The sequence below is a fragment of the Bacillus rossius genome, chromosome 1 (assembly GCF_032445375.1).
Source record: "Bacillus rossius redtenbacheri isolate Brsri chromosome 1, Brsri_v3, whole genome shotgun sequence".
NCBI classification, from domain to species: Eukaryota; Metazoa; Arthropoda; class Insecta; order Phasmatodea; family Bacillidae; genus Bacillus; species Bacillus rossius.
In genome coordinates, this window is record NC_086330.1 from 2,651,573 (window position 1) to 2,670,229 (window position 18,657).

General features: G+C 41.9%; 1 protein-coding gene across 1 annotated transcript in view; it reads right to left on the reverse strand.

The window, feature by feature from the left end:
• Positions 1-1,111: 1,111 nt before the first annotated feature.
• LOC134531146 (mucin-2-like) overlaps positions 1,112-18,657 on the reverse strand; it is a 70,605-nt gene continuing 53,059 nt past the window's right edge. Inside the window, exon 9 of the mRNA XM_063366764.1 lies at positions 1,112-18,351. Coding sequence (XP_063222834.1) covers positions 14,386-18,351 — 3,966 coding nt within the window. The 3' untranslated portion in view covers positions 1,112-14,385. The remainder of the gene's footprint in view (positions 18,352-18,657) is intronic.

The following is an 18,657-nucleotide window of genomic DNA, read 5'->3' on the forward strand; positions in this document are numbered from 1 at the left end:
ATACAACCAGTTTTTGGTCGAATTCATGCATCCTAAGTTCTGTCTCCTGTACGTACCATTTATGCCCCTCGTGCCTTACTATTCTAACCATAGACCAATGCTCAAGATTTGTATTTTGTTTAGTACTAACCAAGACCTCAAATATTCACTACTGTGAATGTAACTCAGATGTCCACTTTGTTACTTTTATTTCATTCGCATTCGTCTATCTCAAAGACAATTATACCCGCTAACAAAGGCACATTCATGAAAGAGACAGCTATATTCCAACCACCACAGTTCAGATTTTATGATTAATTTTTTGTGTTCATTAAGTACGATAAAATTTCTTCTTAAACTATAATTGTTTTTTATTTCCCTTCTGTATAATCACATTTACATTTAGAATTATCTACATTTATGAATTATCTTATTATTTTCTTTTGATTCATTTAGTGTGTGTGAAATAGCAAACAAATTTTAACACATTATCTAGGTGGTTAAAAAAATTATTTTTTGCTTATTGGGTTATTGAAAATCATAGAGAAAACATAAAACTGCATGTGTTTTTTTATACAAAAATCCTTATGAAATATAAAATGATGACCAAAGTTTTTTTTATTTCTGACGAAGTAAAAATGTTAATTTTATAGCATAGCCTGAGAGCCAGACCACGCAGTCAGTAGTAATAACATAGTTTAACCACGCGAAGACTTCAAAGATTATGACAATTTTGTCATTTTCAACAAAAACTATGGTTTGACATGCCTTGCATACGTGTAGAGCATTGAAATTAAAATTGAGTTACCAGCAATAATTTACTTTTACTTTCTATGGGGAGAAAGACCTATTAAAAAGTAATTTCCACTATATAATAAAAAAATAATTTTACTTTAATACATTAATCACTAAGTTAACTTTCAACAAGAGGCAGTACGTTGTTTTATATAAATTTCTTATTTTCTCTTATTTCATCTGACTTACTAAATTATCAACAACATAATCTAGTGAAATAAGCATTAACATAAAATATGTTAAATGAATTCTATTGAAGTAGCTGGAATATTCGTACAGGAACCTCTAAACATCCTAGCTATCTCACAACCCCCCTCTACCCCCCCCCCCCCCCATGGTAAATTTAGCTTTAGACCAGTTTGGAAGTCTCTTCCGAGACATAGGCCTACCATATCTCAAAAACATTCAATTGAACATTTATGAAACTATGTCATCTGCACTGATCAACTTCAACACTTCACAAAATACATTAAACTTTGAAACTACACGCTCACTACTATCAGTGCCCGCAAGCCACTAACTGCACACCTGAACACAATGATGCCCAAGTCTGGAAAATGGATATTTTTTTTAACATCCCTTAAGTCATTTGTTATAAAAATAACACAAATGTATTTTGGTTTGGTAATAAAAAATAATGTACAAAATTGTACATTTTAATGTACACTCCAATAATATGACATTTGTATCTTTAAAAAAATGCTATTATTAATTAATTATTTAATATTAATTTAATTTTTTCATATTTTAATATGCAAACTGCTAATAAATGTTTTTTTTTATAAATAAATATATTTGTATTAGAACACAAAATTAATACAAACGGTTTACTAATAATTATTAATTTTGCAAGGAATAATAAAAACTACTTCAAAATTGAAACTTTTATGTGCATCAAGTTATAACAACATAGTTGACAGATGGAATTGAAATATTTTTAAAGAAATCACTTACAGTGTATTTGAAGCGCATGTTAGTACAGAGGACCCATACAACCATCGACAAAATTTAAAAAAAAAAGGGGGGAGGGGGGGGGGCCACCACACTAGTTTGGGTGACATCTTTCAAGACATTTAATTTCTTAAGCCTTAATTCCCAGTGGCTCTTCATCACTACTGTGCCTCGAAGCCTGTTCGAGTTCGACTTACCCCGCCTACTTATTGTTGGCACCCAACCTCAAAGTGAAACATGACGGTGAAATTTTCATTTTGTGGTGGTACAAGAGACATTGAATTAGACTGCGTACAATTTAAACCTTTCAAATTTTATGTACCAGTTCATAACTCAAAATTTAAAACAACTGTACAAAAATATTTTTGGCCTTTTTCACTGTCCAAAATTACATTCTAAAAACAGCATGAAAAAAAAATTGTTAACTTGAATACAGGCGTGAAAAAGATATAAAATAATGTTCCTAATTAGTCACTGAACAAATCTGCAGTTCTTCTACCGAAGACCCACCACTGCTTCTTGGCCCACACGCCTGTGGGACTGACTCATCCAAGCAGTTCCTTTTAAAACACACGGCAGAAACACTACTTCCTTCATCCAAATACAGAACCACGGTCGCCACATTAGTAGACATCAATATGCTGTCAACTGGAATACAAAATGTGAAAAGTAACACACCAGAAAACAGGAAACACTGAACTGAAATGGAAACCAACAGTGAGAATAAACTGAGCAAACTAGAAACGCTGTCGGTGCAGGAATGCGACTCGGCAGTAGAGGTCACAGGCCGGAATCCACCGGGGAAAATCAAAACGCAAGCGGCTCAAATTGATGTCGGATTACGGAATGTGCAGAGCCACGGAATGCCTTTCGCCGGACAATGCAACAAATCACCTCAATGTTGGTTGTGAGCCGACAAATTGAAGTCGCCGCACGACGACGTGAGAAGTTTCTCGGCATGCTGAGTACGTCTGCTGGCTCGTCTCCCGGCGCGCTCCTATCGTGAGAGAGTGCACAGAGGCTATCTCCCGGCTGGAGCCTCGCCCGACCGCCTGAACACAGTCCCGCGTCTCGACAAACCTGCAACCGAGCTGCGGACTACGCACCGAGGCTCGCACGCACAGAGGAGCGAAGGAGTTACACTGCACAGCAGGCACGCATCTTTACGTGCATCTCAACCAGCTTCGCACGAAGCACCGCGGCGACGAGGTCCCTGAACACCAGCCGACACCTCTGACGTATTGCACACCTGTACAGATGTTTACATATCAAGGCAGTAACTGTATCTATATAAACAAAACTATAAATGTTCATTCCCCTTCCAAATCTTAAATATCGAAAAGTTCTTCACCGATTGCTTTGAAATTTTGACGCAACATTGCATTTGAATACGCGCATTTTTTTTAAATTTACGTATGTCACACCTGTGACAGGTAGGAGCACAGATAAAATATATAGGTAAAAACATGGATTTTTAATATTTTCATTGCTATACATATCTAGAGATGTAAAGGTATATAAAGATAGGTAGATAGATGTAGATATAGAGAGAGATAGAGAGAAGGATATTTTGTATGTGTGTACCTACTTCAAACAAATTACAAAAATAATTGATTGAGGCATTGCAACATATGCTGGGCATTAGTTGGTTTAAAAATAAAATTTTATGTGTTATTGTCATCCAAGTAGAGCAACACCCAAACCATGAGAGTGTAAAACAGGCGTGTCTGTTCCGCGTGCGCTGGGAACAGAGAGAAGTTATACAGAAGAGCTCAAAAGTTGGGCCCACCAGTCATCAGCGAGCACGGAGACTCCTGCGGCAGTAAGAACGATAACAGATGACATTTGAGGCCACAGACATCCATCAGAGGAGAAGGCCAAAGCAATTTAAATAGCTTTAAATCAGTAGTTACTAGCTGTTTGATTGTCCTCACTGAAACGGCTGGGTCACTTCTGGGAGTATCATCACACACACTGTACTGTGCTATTGGTCCGGTGTGATGGTGTCGTGTGCAACAGTGCTACATCAGTCATTCACAAGACTGACTGCCAGACACTATATTTCTCAAGTGCAACACAATTTCCAAATGAGAGTTTCTCTGCAGTATGATGTCAGAGCTGTGGCCACGCCTTGTGACTCTCCTACACGGTAGCCTTGGTCTGTTACTTTCTTCAACTGCTTCAAGAATATTAAATATGAGACTACAGAGAGCTTTACATGCATACTTCCCCGGCTGCCAAGACCACACGATAAACTAAAACCACTACGTCGACATGACAGTCAACATAATTTCATTTTCAAACAAGGAACACCCTGACTTCCTTCAGGACTCACGTGGTGTTTAGTAGACATGCAGCTAAATTTTACAATAAAACTACTATATTTGAAGTGATGAATCCTTCATTGAAAATAATGTCATGAAATGCAAATAAACCAACACAGCAGGCGACAGTAAACGAGATCTACTGGACAAACAGTGGACTAGCTACCCCCTCAGAACAACTCCAGTGCTCGTACAACGTTGTGGGTGTCGTCAGGCAATGGAACAGAACCACACACCTCTAAGCATTGGAAGGTCCAAATGGTCTATGTAGACGCTCACACGTACCTCTTAGTTAATAGTACAATCAAAAGAACATTTTCTGCACGCCACCAAAGTAATGTTCAAAAAATTGCTTGCATAAAATTAAGCTTAAGGGGCCCGCCTCGTCAGGGGTGTGTGTGTGTCAGCGAGGCAGGATGATAAGCGCGACACTCGCTGGTGCTTCTAGCGCGGTGTCTCCTCTGGACTGGCGCGCAGTCTTCTCGTCGTGCACAGGACAACTGAGATAACAACACTAATACTACACGGTAGAGAAATGAAGCCATTCGGTGCTTACAAGAATCTGTACCAGGAGTTTCGTGCCTACAAATCATATGAAAACAAATCTTTTAGCCATCTTCACTCTTCTAAAAATAGTTTATGAACAAAATTCAGAAACGGAACCACTCATCTGCCCTCAGTGTATCCTTAAATGTTTTTTTTTTTTAACAGGCCCCGCTCGAATACCTGAAGTTCATAAATCGCGCAGTTTATCCTGAAGCTCTACACACCGAGTGTGTCCGGGTAGGCGGGGCCCTTGACAACTGTGCATCGAGTAGAACCAAACTGACAGAGAACAATTTCTAATACTTTGGTCACAGAGAGTCATGGAGATGTTCAACGACAAGCGCAAAGACAAAGACGGGCGTCGACGCAGTGAACGCCCTCACCCTCACTTGCGCAGACATGCACGAGAATCCATCTCTGCTCTTGCTATGTACCGGTTTAAACATAATGTAACGCAACACTTATTTCAATTGTTTTACTTTCCACGATTCAAGGTCGCTGTAATTTTCACCACCTAGCAAATTTAGGTCAATATTATTTGTTGGCTACCAGTAGCACAAATACATAGTTGCTAATTTTTTAACTGGAAACATACGGTTCACGTATCTTCACAAATCACTTCCAATAAAAATTTTTAAAAAATCAATAAAATATTTATAACAGGGAAATAGTTGTTTATTGTATCTTCTTTAAACAGCAAAAAAAATGTTGCTGTTTTATAAACTTATTTTATCTATAAACATTTCCCCATTGCATATAAGAAATATTTTCCAAACACAGAAGATTGCAGCTGGCTTCCGCACCAGGCGACAGCATCAGCCACTACAGGTGCTCCTGAGGACGTGGTGACGATCACCCCAACCACAATCACTCATGTCTATTAGCACCGACTGAGGTCCAAGTGGCTTGGAGCACATAGCAACATGGTGGGTCCCATGGCCTCCAGATTCTGTGAGCAACGATGATTTAAATCCCTTCTCTACCTCTGTGAGTCACGAGATTAGTTCCTTGCAACTCTACATCCTCAGCAGAGGTATGGCTAGGCTTGATGTAAGCTTTTGGACATACGCCATTGCTAAGCACATGTATGTCTGTACAAGAAAACTACAAAAAACCCCAAAAGACAAAAACACAAATTAAGCAAAAAATTGCTGTTGTCAACAGGATATAACCACCACATAATATTCCATAACAGGAATATGGTCAACAAACAAAGAAAAATCGACTAAGAGAATGAAAAAAAAAAACCCACATGGAATAGTACATACATATATACACACATATATACATATATACAAATATATATTATACCCCTGTTATGGAATATTATGTGGTGGTTATATCCTGTTGACAACAGCAATTTTTTGCTTAATTTGTGTTTTTGTCTTTTGGGTTTTTTTTGTAGTTTTCTTTTACAGACATACATGTGCTTAGCAATGGCGTATGTCCAAAAGCTTACATCAAGTCATGCACTCCCATTGCACAAATCTTTCAAAGATAGTATGGCTAGGCACCTCGTTTATAAGGTTGAATCATTTCTGAATCAAATATATAATTAGTTTGCTAGTTGTACATAGGGGTCAGATATTTATTCCGGTTCCAAACCTACTTGTTCGCTACCTGTTCCTACGCTCCAGTTGTGTGTTCGGTCACTGAGACATTACCTCGCATATACAGTACGTAATTGGATCACAGAATTTTTTAACTTCACCTGCTTGCAACTGGATTAACGCGTTTCCCTTTCAAGTCCCAAAGCGTTCATTAACTTAGAAGCAGATTAAGTTAGTGGTTTGACTACCAATTTGTGTCACATTTAACTATTTATTGTTAACTTAACACTGTTTACACATGAAAATTTGTCTATTTGATCTCATGTTCCCTTTGCAGTTATTTAACACATTTTATTAAAAATGAGTCTCAACTTAAATAAATCCCCATTAACTAAAATATTATTACTACTACGATGTAGAAGAAATTTCATATAGTGCCATAGCCAGCAACAAAATTTAGGTGCTTGTATGGTTTTGTAAGTGTAGCTGTTGCCTCCCATTTCAGGTCATGATTTTATATTTATATTAATCACTGAGAAACTTGTAAACTTTTTCAATTGTTTAACTTTCACGAAATGAAAAAATATATACAGAGCATACTTTTTGCATAATTAGCTGCCAAAGTTACATTTTTAAAGTTTTTGGGTTGTACACATAAGGAGAATTTAATTTATTGCAAAACTGAAACTTTTTAGGTTTAACTGTAATGCCACTGGCTACTTCATGATATGGTTTGCATTTCTATCACAAAAACTCATTTCATGTTTCTTGGCTGTAAAAATCGTAACAAATTTGAAAATTTTGAAATGCCAGGTAAAATTAATTAATTTTTTCTGCAAGAAATTCAAACCATTTCCTGAAGTAGCCAGTGGCATTGCAGTTAAACCTAAAAAGTTTCATTTTGGCAATAAATTAAATTCTTCTTATTTGTACAACCCAATAATGTTAAAAGTTACTTTGGCAGCTTATGCAAAAAGTATGCGCTGTATATATTTTTCATTTCGTGAAAGTTAAACAATTGAAAAAGTCTACAAGTTTATCTTAAATTACTGTAAACATAAAATCTTGACCTGAAATGGGAGGCACCCCCTTAAAGCCTGGACAACATGCACCCAAGACCCACCTAAGGTACTGGTGTTTTTTGGATTAGTTACTTTGTAATATTTGCTGCTAGACCAACCATATAATAAGGGGAGAATGTTAATAATCGTAACACACCATAAATAAACAGCTTTGTGAGCTGAAAGAGTATGTTGCATGTTTTACATCTCAAGTACTGATCCAAACAACAGCAGATAACAAAACCTCACGTGTCTCCATTACAACAGGAGCCAGCAGAATTTGTTCAAGTCCTACTAAACAGTGCCTGTTTGAATTAAAATAACATTTTCATTTGATCTGCAGTTTAAACTCTTCCACAAAGTGTGCTTACCAGTACCTGACATGAAACATGAGAAGAATGAGTCTCGTTCGCTGTTATTCCACTTTACGTTCTCGCCACGACAAATTTTGTTTATCTGTTCCCAACAAACAAAGCGTCACAAATTTATGAGAGTCTATATAACAAAAAATATTTTTGTAACAGATATGGTCAAGGAAACTGTTTCTATTTATCTCATAGCAGGAAGACAATGTATGGATGCCGGGGGGAAAAAAAAGATACAATAAGTAAAATAAAAAGTTTGACCATAATGAGCATCACCATACAGTGATTTCGGCACAAGTGAAAACTGTAAAATAAACAAGCATCTCGCACAAGGTCTGCGGCCACGTGGGGCAAGGAAGTGGTGTAAACTTGGGGGCATTTAGTATAGAGAAGGCTTGGAATAAGAATGGTTCAATTTTGCTCCTGAAACTTGGCAGTTTTATAAACAAGAGGTCATGGAACTTGGCAGTTTTATAAACAAGAGGTCATGAATCTTGGCAGTTTTATAAACAAGCAGTCCTGGAACTTGGCAGTTTTATAAACAAGAGGTCATGGAACTTGGCAGTTTTATAAACAAGAGGTCATGGAACTTGGCAGTTTTATAAACAAGCAGTCCTGGAACTTGGCAGTTTTATAAACAAAGTCCTGGAACTTGGTAGTTTTATAAACAAGAGGTCATGGAACTTGGCAATTTTATAATAAAGAGGTCATGGAACTTGGCAGTTTTATAAACAAGAGGTCATGGAACATGGCAGTTTTATAAACAAGCAGTCCTGGAATTTGGCAGTTTTATAAACAAGCAGTCCTGGAACTTGGTAGTTTTATAAACAAGAGGTCATGGAACTTGGAAATTTTATAAACAAGAGGTCCTGGAACTTGGCAGTTTTATAAACAAGAGGTCATGGAACTTGGCAGTTTTATAAACAAGAGGTCATGGAACTTGGCAGTTTTATAAACAAGCAGTCCTGGAATTTGGCAGTTTTATAAACAAGCAGTCCTGGAACTTGACAGTTTTATGAACAAGAGGTGTTGGAACTTGGCAGTTTTATAAACAAGAGGTGTTGGAACTTGGCAATTTTATAAACAAGAGGTCATGGAACTTGGCAGTTTTATAAACAAGCAGTCCTGGAATTTGGAAGTTTTATAAACAAGCAGTCCTGGAACTTGGCAATTTTATAAACAAGCAGTCCTGGAACTTGGTAGTTTTATAAACAAGAGGTCATGGAACTTGGCAGTTTTATAAACAAGAGGTCATGGAACTTGGCAGTTTTATAAACAAGAGGTCATGGAACTTGGCAGTTTTATAAACAAGAGGTCCGGATCTTGGCAATTTTATAAACAAGAGGTCCTGGAATTTGGATGTTTTATAAACAAGCAGTCCTGGAACTTGGCAATTTTATAAACAAGCAGTCCTGGAACTTGGCAGTTTTATAAACAAGAGGTCATGGAACTTGGCAATTTTATAAACTAGAGGTCCTGGATCTTGGCAATTTTATAAACAAGAGTGAGATCAGGTCACACTACCTTGCTTAAAGTGTGACAGACACAGAATGTCACCACAGGGAGGTAGGTAGAGTGGATGCAAGGGTACAACACTGGCTCAAACTAGTCAACTCATTAACAAAATAGCTAGATCCCACCCCCTTCCATGCCACAGCAATGCAAGTAGCAGTGTGTGTGCAGACTTGACGTAATATTGAGAATAGTAAAGTCACGCAGCACGACATCTCATACAAGACTTCTGGCAGCTGGAAATATCAACTGTCTATCAAATATCAATTGTCTAAAATGTTTCACTACTTTGCGGCATGTGCGAGATGCAAGGCTAGAGAGCACTACTGTCTTCCAGGAGGTGTCGCGATCACTGTGAGAAGACTGCCCTGGGGGTGATGACTCTCACACGACATTACACAGAAATAACTGCACACTTATTCCCAGTACACACCTTATTGCAAAAGAAATTCAGTATCACAAATGAATTTTATTTTTTCTGCATGTAAAGCTGAAAAAAGAAGGAAAAAAAAGTATTCTGAACATTAAAACAATAAATATGTAATGGTATTGCAAATGAGAAAGTTGATGATTAAGACAAATGTTTTAAAAATATTTCAGATGGGCCCTAGTAATCACACGAGGACTCCACGTTCTCTATATAAAGGGCCATAGTAATCACACAAGGATGCCCATGTTCTCTATAGAAATGCACTCAAATCACTACAGCGTCAGGAAAAATATTCCTCGGAGAAATATTAGTAAAACATGCATCATTTCTTTGATGTGATCGTTTGCTTCATAAAACATGCTAGTCACCTGGTCACGCACTTCCAAGATGACCAAGAGCCACTTGGCTGGAGACCGGTTCTCAGTTAAGTAATGTCTGGGGCTCGGTTCGAACTGTAGCCACAACTCGAGAGACACCAAGCGACCAGTGCTAGTCGCGACATCGGCCTCCGGAGAGGCATCGGGCCGCGCCACATCCCCAGTGCCACTAGTGGCATCACCCAGCTAGCACGGCTCTTGCCTGCACGGACTACGAGACCTAGCATCAGCTGTCGCAGCAACGTGGCAGGTACATGACAAGTTGAGCGGACTGGACAAACAGTAATCAGTTGGTTGAATGACAACGGCTTAACACTATTTCTCATTATTTCAATTAATTTCAGTCTTGTATATTATATCTTTAAAAAAGCTCACAAACTCATATAATACATTTATGTTGAGGATCTTCAAACAAATTAGCATTATGCTAACATTTAAAATTATAATACCAGCTCTTGGAAGAAATATTTTAAAGTTTGACCTCTTTGTAAATAGTATGAGTGTATTTATCTAAATCAATAATTTGACTTCTCCATGTTCTACATTATAAAAGTGGAAACTATTTCCAATAAGTTTCCAAACACAATTCTAAAAATTACAATGACATACAAACAGAAAAGATAGTTTAAAATCACAGGGCGTACGCTTGTACAAACTTAACCACCGTGTTATGTACATAGCCTTTCTAAACATGCGAAGGTGAAGGAAACAGTGAACAGTCTGTGGTGCGACAGTGAGAGACGCAGCAGTGGGACCACCAATGAAGGAAGGCCCGAGCGAGTCCCAGGGAAGTGAGGCTGAACAAGCAGGCGCCATCAGAGGCGCCAGACCGACCACTATCATCTGCCCCACAGGAATCCCCGGGCGAGCCGTGCTGCTAGGGTACACGGTACACCTGATGAGCGAGTTGCGGACCACCTCCGGGACGAGGTCCCCGAACCAGGAGTCCCCAGAGGAAGTACATTTAAAGCAGTTTAAGGCATAAACTTTGGGGCTTTTGCGATGGCTGAATTAGACCTGCATCTCGGGAAAACTATCCAGCTACTTGTCTTCTGTGACACGCACTTTGCATCTGCCAAGCACTCTGTGGGGGTCTGGATTCTCAGCTTAGTTTACGAGTGCTTACTGCAGGACTGAGGTGACATCAATGTACTTTCATTCACAACAGCTATAGAGCATATTTACAAGGATATAACTGAGTGTATTGCTAATGGTATTTATTTAATTGTACAGGTCACTGGTCGACTAGTGCGGTATACAGGAAACACACGGAGCACCGTCAATGTCTAGTAGAACCCCCATTATTGTATTGTTATCTACATTAATACAAGAATACAAGTGTGTTTGCCTATCTGACTACAGTTCGCTAAAACGCAGAGATGGTAGACCTAGAGCTCGAAGTTACAGCACATGGATCCTCCAGGAAAAGGCAGTTAGAAGATTGACATTTTTTTTTTCTTTTCCAAATTTCATCATATTTATTTTTTATTGCTTTCCCTTTGGCAATTTTCAACCACTTTTTTCTCATTTATCTTCATGGCAAAGTCTGTTGCATTGTTGATGCTTCATTTATTTTCGAATCTCAATTTCTGTGATCATCTTTGCCAACATAGTGACACGGTGCTGAAGGTTAAATAAATGTGAATTTAAAGGTTCTTATAAAACTGTTGAATCCAAGATGGCATCTTTACTTCACATTTCTTCCTGGTTATATTAGTTCAAACAATGCACGTGTTGCCACATCCACCGCCCGGCTGACACCTATCACACACAGCAACCCGCAAACCACGCTTGCTCTCCGGGACGGATCTATCCTCCCCACCTTATGGACAGCTTGGTTTAAATTCCATCAAATGGTTTTGGCTAACTGAAAAAGCATGTCTGAAATAAGATTGAAAAATATGTTTATAGCAGGTATTAATTACATACATTGTAAAAACGAGATCTATTGTGTAATTTTAAGGTGCTGCTGATGACATTTAAGAATAAGTGGTGTACCTCCGAAATAATAATTCGCCCTCTCTGGAAAAATAACTGTGGAAGAAACGCTATTTGCACCCAACTGAGCCTGCCTGCTGCCACACCCCCCTCCCTTAACCCCTTGCCAGACTCACGGGTGCTTCAGAGCCAATTAAGGTGCAACGTGTGCAATAGACCGCTCAGTTGTTGCCAAGTACTTCAACAATCATCGCAGTCTCTGTTCCCGGAGTACAACTCCTACCTCTCTACTCCCCACCACTTTCACATCTCGCAGCACGGCAACGTCCAGGACACGACCCAGACGTCGATGTGTTCTTCGAATGATTCTCGCATCATTACTAGTGTCCACTGCATGTCTCATCCTTGTCGCCCATCGTGTTGTGACGATGTTCCGACCGATTCCTTCCACGGAGTTCTCTGCGCTGTCTTTACATCCGACATTTGACATTGACCGATTTCTGCTTGTTTTCCGCATGCTCGCGTGTTCATCTTTCTTTGCTCTGTTCTTCGTGCTCTCTCTGTGCCATGCAGTTCACACTAGCAATGGCGTCTCTCCAAAACATCGCGCGAGCTCGACCGTCGGCCAGTTTAGATCTTCAGAACGGAGACCGGGACGACGTACACATGACGTCCCATAAAAGCTCTGCAGGAGTATTCTCATCCAAGTGTTGTCATGTCAAAAATTAAAATTATGCATAAGGTCAAACTCATAAACTAACAAAAAAAACTACAGTTACAAATATGACAATTTGAGTTTTCGTTATTAGCCATCATTTTTTCCTAAAATCAATGGGGGCTACAGTTGAGTACTCGCAAATGAATAAGTTTTCAATCATAATCTTTTAAACAGGAAGTACATTCCGTGCTTTTAGAGTTTGTATGTGTAGTTATTTTAATTTGGTTGTGAAGATACTGATATAACTTGAGAAAAAAAAAAGAATACTAGTCCTTTGTTCCCTTCACCTCACTACGAAACACGATTCCAGGACAAAGTAAAGTCTCTCACTATTTTGAAACATATTGATAATAAAACATAATATAATTCAATTTACATATGCAGTATGTATACACTAGTGCTAAATTTATAAAAAGAAATATGAAAAATAACAAATTGCAAATCAAATAGCAATGAAATTCAGAAAACAATTTTTTTTCTGATATAAAATGTTGAAGTGGTCTTATATTTGCGAGCTTCCTTTTATTTAAGGTCTTCCTTAAATTTATGTTGTATTCTTAAATTGTAGATTTTCTCAGCTTCGAAGTTTTTTTATACCATTTGAGGTTATCTTGCAGTCAAATGCAATTATTAATTCAGGTGATCTTTAATTAAAGGGCATATTTTACTCAAAATCACTCTATACACTTAGATGCATATCATGCTCAACATTTATTGAAACTGAAGCTTTAAAAATTCTGTTTGCCTGGTTTTATGAGTTTCTTAAAATATAATGTAATTGTTTCCAAACTATTGCAATAACGAAATAGAAACAAATTCCTTGTTTATAAACTCCTTAATTTTTCTTCACAAATTTTTTTTATTTAAATGACTTTTATTAACATGATTTCTAATTGCAATTAAAAAATGAATGTTCAGATTTATTTATATCAATGCCACTACATATAACAATAAAACCTTAATAAACGATACCAAAGCTATGAAATATTAAAAACTAGGATAGCAACAAAGTTGTAAATAAAAACAATATTATGGGTATTTTGGAAAAATTTAAGTGTTCTTTTTTAAAGGTACAGCTAAGTTGCTTGGCATTTAAAAAAATGTTTTATACGTAAAAGATAGCATTCAAGTTTGGACTCGGTGTAGAGAGATAAAAAGTAGGAATCAATTTATGTTTCTGATCCTAACAGAAACGTTACCGAAGAGCACAACTGTCACCCTCAAATAACAACAGTTCCATTTAGCAAATTACAGGTGTAAAGCAAAACTTTGTAGAACAAACAGTTCTGAGGGTAATTGTGGTACATATTTCAACGAGCAAATGAGAAGTGTCAGTATAATCTTAAGACTCTGTTGAAATACAGTTTACACAATGAAAAAAAAAATTTAAACAGTCAATTTCTTTCAACAACTTTTCACATTTCAAACATTACATATATATCATTTTCAATACCACAATGCACTCTGGCACACAGCGCTGAAATCGTGACCTAAAAAAAAAAAAACGAAGTAGTTACTACACTGCTGTTGAAACAACTTATTTTTTTTTTTGCTAAATACTTCTCTTTTACAAGTCACTCTCATGAAAAGAATTTACACCTGTTGTTTTTGTACAGCATTACTATGCACAATAGATCAATACGTAAACTGCGTAAATGTAACATAAAACTTAATTAACTACAAAAAAAATTTGTACGTGAAACTTGCTATCCAGGTTTATCAACAAAAAAAAACAGTTTCACTAAAAACACATCTGAATACCACAGTATAAAGCTAGTGAAGCGGGAACACAAGCATCGGACAGAGAAGAGTGATCTGAGAGTGTGTGAAACGGCCTGCTCACCAGCGCCCGCGCCGGGCTCGGAACGGCGGCCGGAACGGGCCGCGCGGGGGCCGCATGCCCATCAGGGGGGGCGGGGGCGGCGGGGGAGGGGGCGGGCGGTAGGGGAAGCGCAGGAGGGGCGGGCCCGGCCACTGGGGCGCCCGAGCGCGCGGGGCGTACGGCTGGCCCCGCCCCCTCGCGCGGGGCGGCCTGCTCAGCCCCTGCACTTTGGGCCGCGGCTCCACGTCCGGGCTCTCGAACTCGGGAATATCGTCGTTCATCCACGGCTCGTCCTCGTGCTCCCGCTTGAGGCCCCCGTACGCCGGCGGGACGCTCCTGGCCTCGCGGCAGTTGGCCGGCCTGGCGCCCTGCCCCCGGGAGGGCCCTGCCTCGCCGCTCCGTGGCGGTGGGCCCTGGGCAGCGGCGTCGGTCCCGGCGCTGTCCGGGGCTGGCTGCGACGTACTCTGCACTGCTGCTGGCTTGTTACCGAACAGGGGAGGCCTTGGAGTACTCTGCACGGGAGGAACAGGCACCGCAGGTGGCTTATTACCTAAGAGAGGTGGCCTATTGGTGTTCTGCACTGGAGAAGTGGGCACTGAATGTGGTGTATTACCTAACAAAGGAGGCCTTGTAATATTTTGCACAGATGTGGGTACTGTAGGTGGCTTATTACCAAAAGGTGGTGGTTTTGCGGTATTCTGCACAGGAGATGTGGGTACTGTAGGTGGCTTATTACCAAAAGGTGGTGGTTTCGTGGTATTCTGCACAGGAGATGTGGGTACTGTAGGTGGCTTATTACCAAAAGGTGGTGGTTTCGTGGTATTCTGCACAGGAGATGTGGGTACTGTAGGTGGCTTATTACCAAAAGGTGGTGGTTTCGTGGTATTCTGCACAGGAGATGTGGGTACCGTAGGTGGCTTATTACCAAAAGGTGGTGGTTGTGTGGTATTCTGCACAGGAGATGTGGATACTGTAGGTGGCTTATTACCAAAAGGTTGTGGTTGTGTGGTATTCTGCACAGGAGATGTGGATACTGTAGGTGGCTTATTACCAAAAAGTGGTGGTTTCGTGGTATTCTGCACAGGAGATGTGGATACTGTAGGTGGCTTATTACCAAAAGGTGGTGGTTTCGTGGTATTCTGCACAGGAGATGTGGATACTGTAGGTGGCTTATTACCAAAAGGTGGTGGTTTCGTGGTATTCTGCACAGGAGATGTGGGTACTGTAGGTGGCCTATTACCAAAAGGTGGTGGTTTCGTGGTATTCTGCACAGGAGATGTGGATACCGTAGGTGGCTTATTACCAAAAGGTGGTGGTTTTGTGGTATTCTGCACAGGAGATGTGGGTACTGTAGGTGGCTTATTACCAAAAGGTGGTGGTTGTGTGGTATTCTGCACAGGAGATGTGGATACCATAGGTGGCTTATTACCGAAAGGTGGTGGTTTCGTGGTATTCTGCACAGGAGATGTGGGTACTGTAGGTGGCTTATTACCAAAAGATGGAGACTTCATAGCATTTTGCACAGGTGTGGGTGTTGAAGTTTGCTTAGTAACAAGAGTTGGTGGTTTTGTGGTATCTTGAACAGGAGATGAAGTTGTTGGTGGCTTATTAACGAATGGTGGTGGCTTTGTGGTAATCTGCACAGGAGTTGTGGAAGTTTGAAGAGGTTTATTGCCAAAAGGAGGTGGCTTTGCTGTAACTTGAGGTTTATTATCCAGCTGTAGCGACTGGGGTGGTTGCTTTGTTGCATTCTGCACTGGAGATGTGGATACCGCTTTTGGATTGCTCTGTGCAGATAACTGTGGAACTGTGACTGTGTTGGTGGTAGCGGTTGTGGGGTTCTGAGACACAGGAGGTGCCTTGCTGTTCTGTGTCTCAGACTGGGACCGCTGCATTTCTACCGCAGTGCTGGAAGATTTATTCATGTTTTGCTGCTGTGGAGTTTGCTTAGCTACGCCCTGTGGTGACTGCATAGGTTGTGCCTTCACTTCAGTCAATGTTCTCTCTGTCTGAGTGGGAGTTGATGCAGTGGAGACAGGTGTTTTCATGCCAGCTGCTGACACAGGCTTCACTTGCTGAAGAGACTTAACGTTCGGATACGACAGAGCTGTGTTTTTCGTAGGAGTAAGAGGCCCAGTTGATGTGGGTTGCGTTAAAAAATTTCTGGTATGCGTAGTGAAGTTGTTCTTGACAGGTGACCGGCCGGAAAAGTTGGAGGCATGTTTCATCGCCTGCGGAGAAGAATGAAGCGGTGGTGGCGGGGATCTAAACTTGTCCGTGTTGTTGAGGAACTGAGGAGGCGGAGGTGGCGGGGGAGCCAACGGGGCAGGTCTGAATCCCCGGGGCAGGGGGGGTGGCCTCGTGAAATTGTTGGCGGCTCCAGCGCCCCTGCCACGGAAGTTCCTAGCGCTGCCCCCGATGGTGGGGATCCTCTGTGCCGGGAAGAACGGAGCCCGCGGCCTGTCGTCCTCGCGCAGCGGAGAGCTGGGCAGCACCTTGGAGGGACTGGAGATGTTGAAGGACACGAGGGGTTTGGAGTCCCTCCGCGAGGCCGGCTCCAGAGGCTCCTCGTCGCTCAGCTCCATGTCCACGCTCTCCACGTTGTCGTGCAGCTCCTGGCCGAGCGGGCGGGGCACGCGGTAGTCCCGGTCCGCCTCGGGCCTGGAGACCGTGCGGTAGTCCTGGTCGGCGCGGGCCCAGGGGACGTCCCGCAGCGGGGAGCCCGTCAGGCTGATGAGATTGCGATGGTCGACGTCCTTCTTGCGTACGCCCGCAGGCCGGTGGTCCACGTCCTTCTTGCCCGCGAGAGGCAGGCTGCGGTGATCCACGTCGCTCAGTTGCAAGGTGACCAGCGTGCGGTGGTCCACGTCCCCCGCCTCGTCGTACTCCACCGGGTCGCTGAAGCCCTCCTTCTCGTACATGGGCGGGCTCTCCGGAGTGTCCAGGTCCAGGGGCATGGCCGGCATGGCCGGGGTCCACTCCGACTCCGCGGGCGTGTCCCCCCACGTGGGGAACTTGGGGGGCAGCTTGGAGCTCCACGACGCTGCAGCCTCCTCCTCGTGGCCGTACTTCTCCAGGGGGAACAGGTTCGGAGGGAGCGGGGGTGGCTGGAGCGGGGTGGGCGTGGTGACGGCCGGAGGATACTCGTACCGTGACACCGCCGACTCCATCATCTCCGGGATGGGAGGCGGAGGCTGCATGGTGCTCGCCGAAGTCACGGTAGGGGAGTAGCCCTCGTACTGCTTCACCGGCGGAGGAGCGACGTTGGTCGTGGTTATCGCCGGAGTGTATTCCTCGTACAGCTGCACGCTGCTCTTCACCAGGGGTGGCGGGATGCTGGTCTTGGTGATCACCGGCGAGTAGTCATCATACCGAGGCCCGGTGCTCTTCGCAGGCAAGGGGGGCACGGTAGGGGTGGTCATGGCCGGCGTATACTCGTCATACCTGGGTACGCTCACGTCCGGCACCACTGCAGCTGCCTGAATGGTGCTGGTGGAGATGGTGGGAGTGTACTCGTCGTACCGGGCAAGGGACGCGTCAGCTGCCGGTGGGGGCGGAGGAACTGACGGAGTCATGACGACGGGCGGGTACTCGTACGTTTGCTTGGGCGGCGTGGTGATCGGAGAGTACTCGTAGCGTGACACCGAGTCCACGACGGACACTGGAGGAGGGGGGAGGGGTGGTATAGTGTTGGGAGTCGTGATGACGGCAGAATATTCGTAGCGAGATGTCACGTCTGGCAGCTCAATACTGCTGCTGGTTGTCACGATGGATGAGTAATCATAGCGTGATGCAATAGAATCTATGATGCCTGGCAACGAGGAGAACGAATCTTCCTTCGTTACGACGGGAGATGGCTGAGAGTCCCCCGCTCCGTCTACATCCAAACCGGGAATGTTCGTGCTTAGATTCTTGAAGAAGTCTGAGATGCTAAATCCTTCATCTGGCTTTGATCTGGAGCTGATAACCTCAATGGGTTTTCCCTGAAACAATTAACGAATACCCAAACTGAAGCAACCATTCTAAAATGTGTGTTGACAGAGCTCAATGACATTACAAACATTTTCTATAATGAAGTGCATCTCAGCTAACACTTACATTTTTTTAATTGAATCCCAACAGTCATTCCTGTTAATAATCAGTTCATAATTCACCATTAAAATAGTGTATCTTCACCTATTCTGACAACGTAAGAGGACAAACAGTTTTATATTTTAATTCCTTCTTGACAAAACAAAAGTACTTTACAACAGATACTAAAAAAGTTCCCATTTGTAACAAATGCAAAT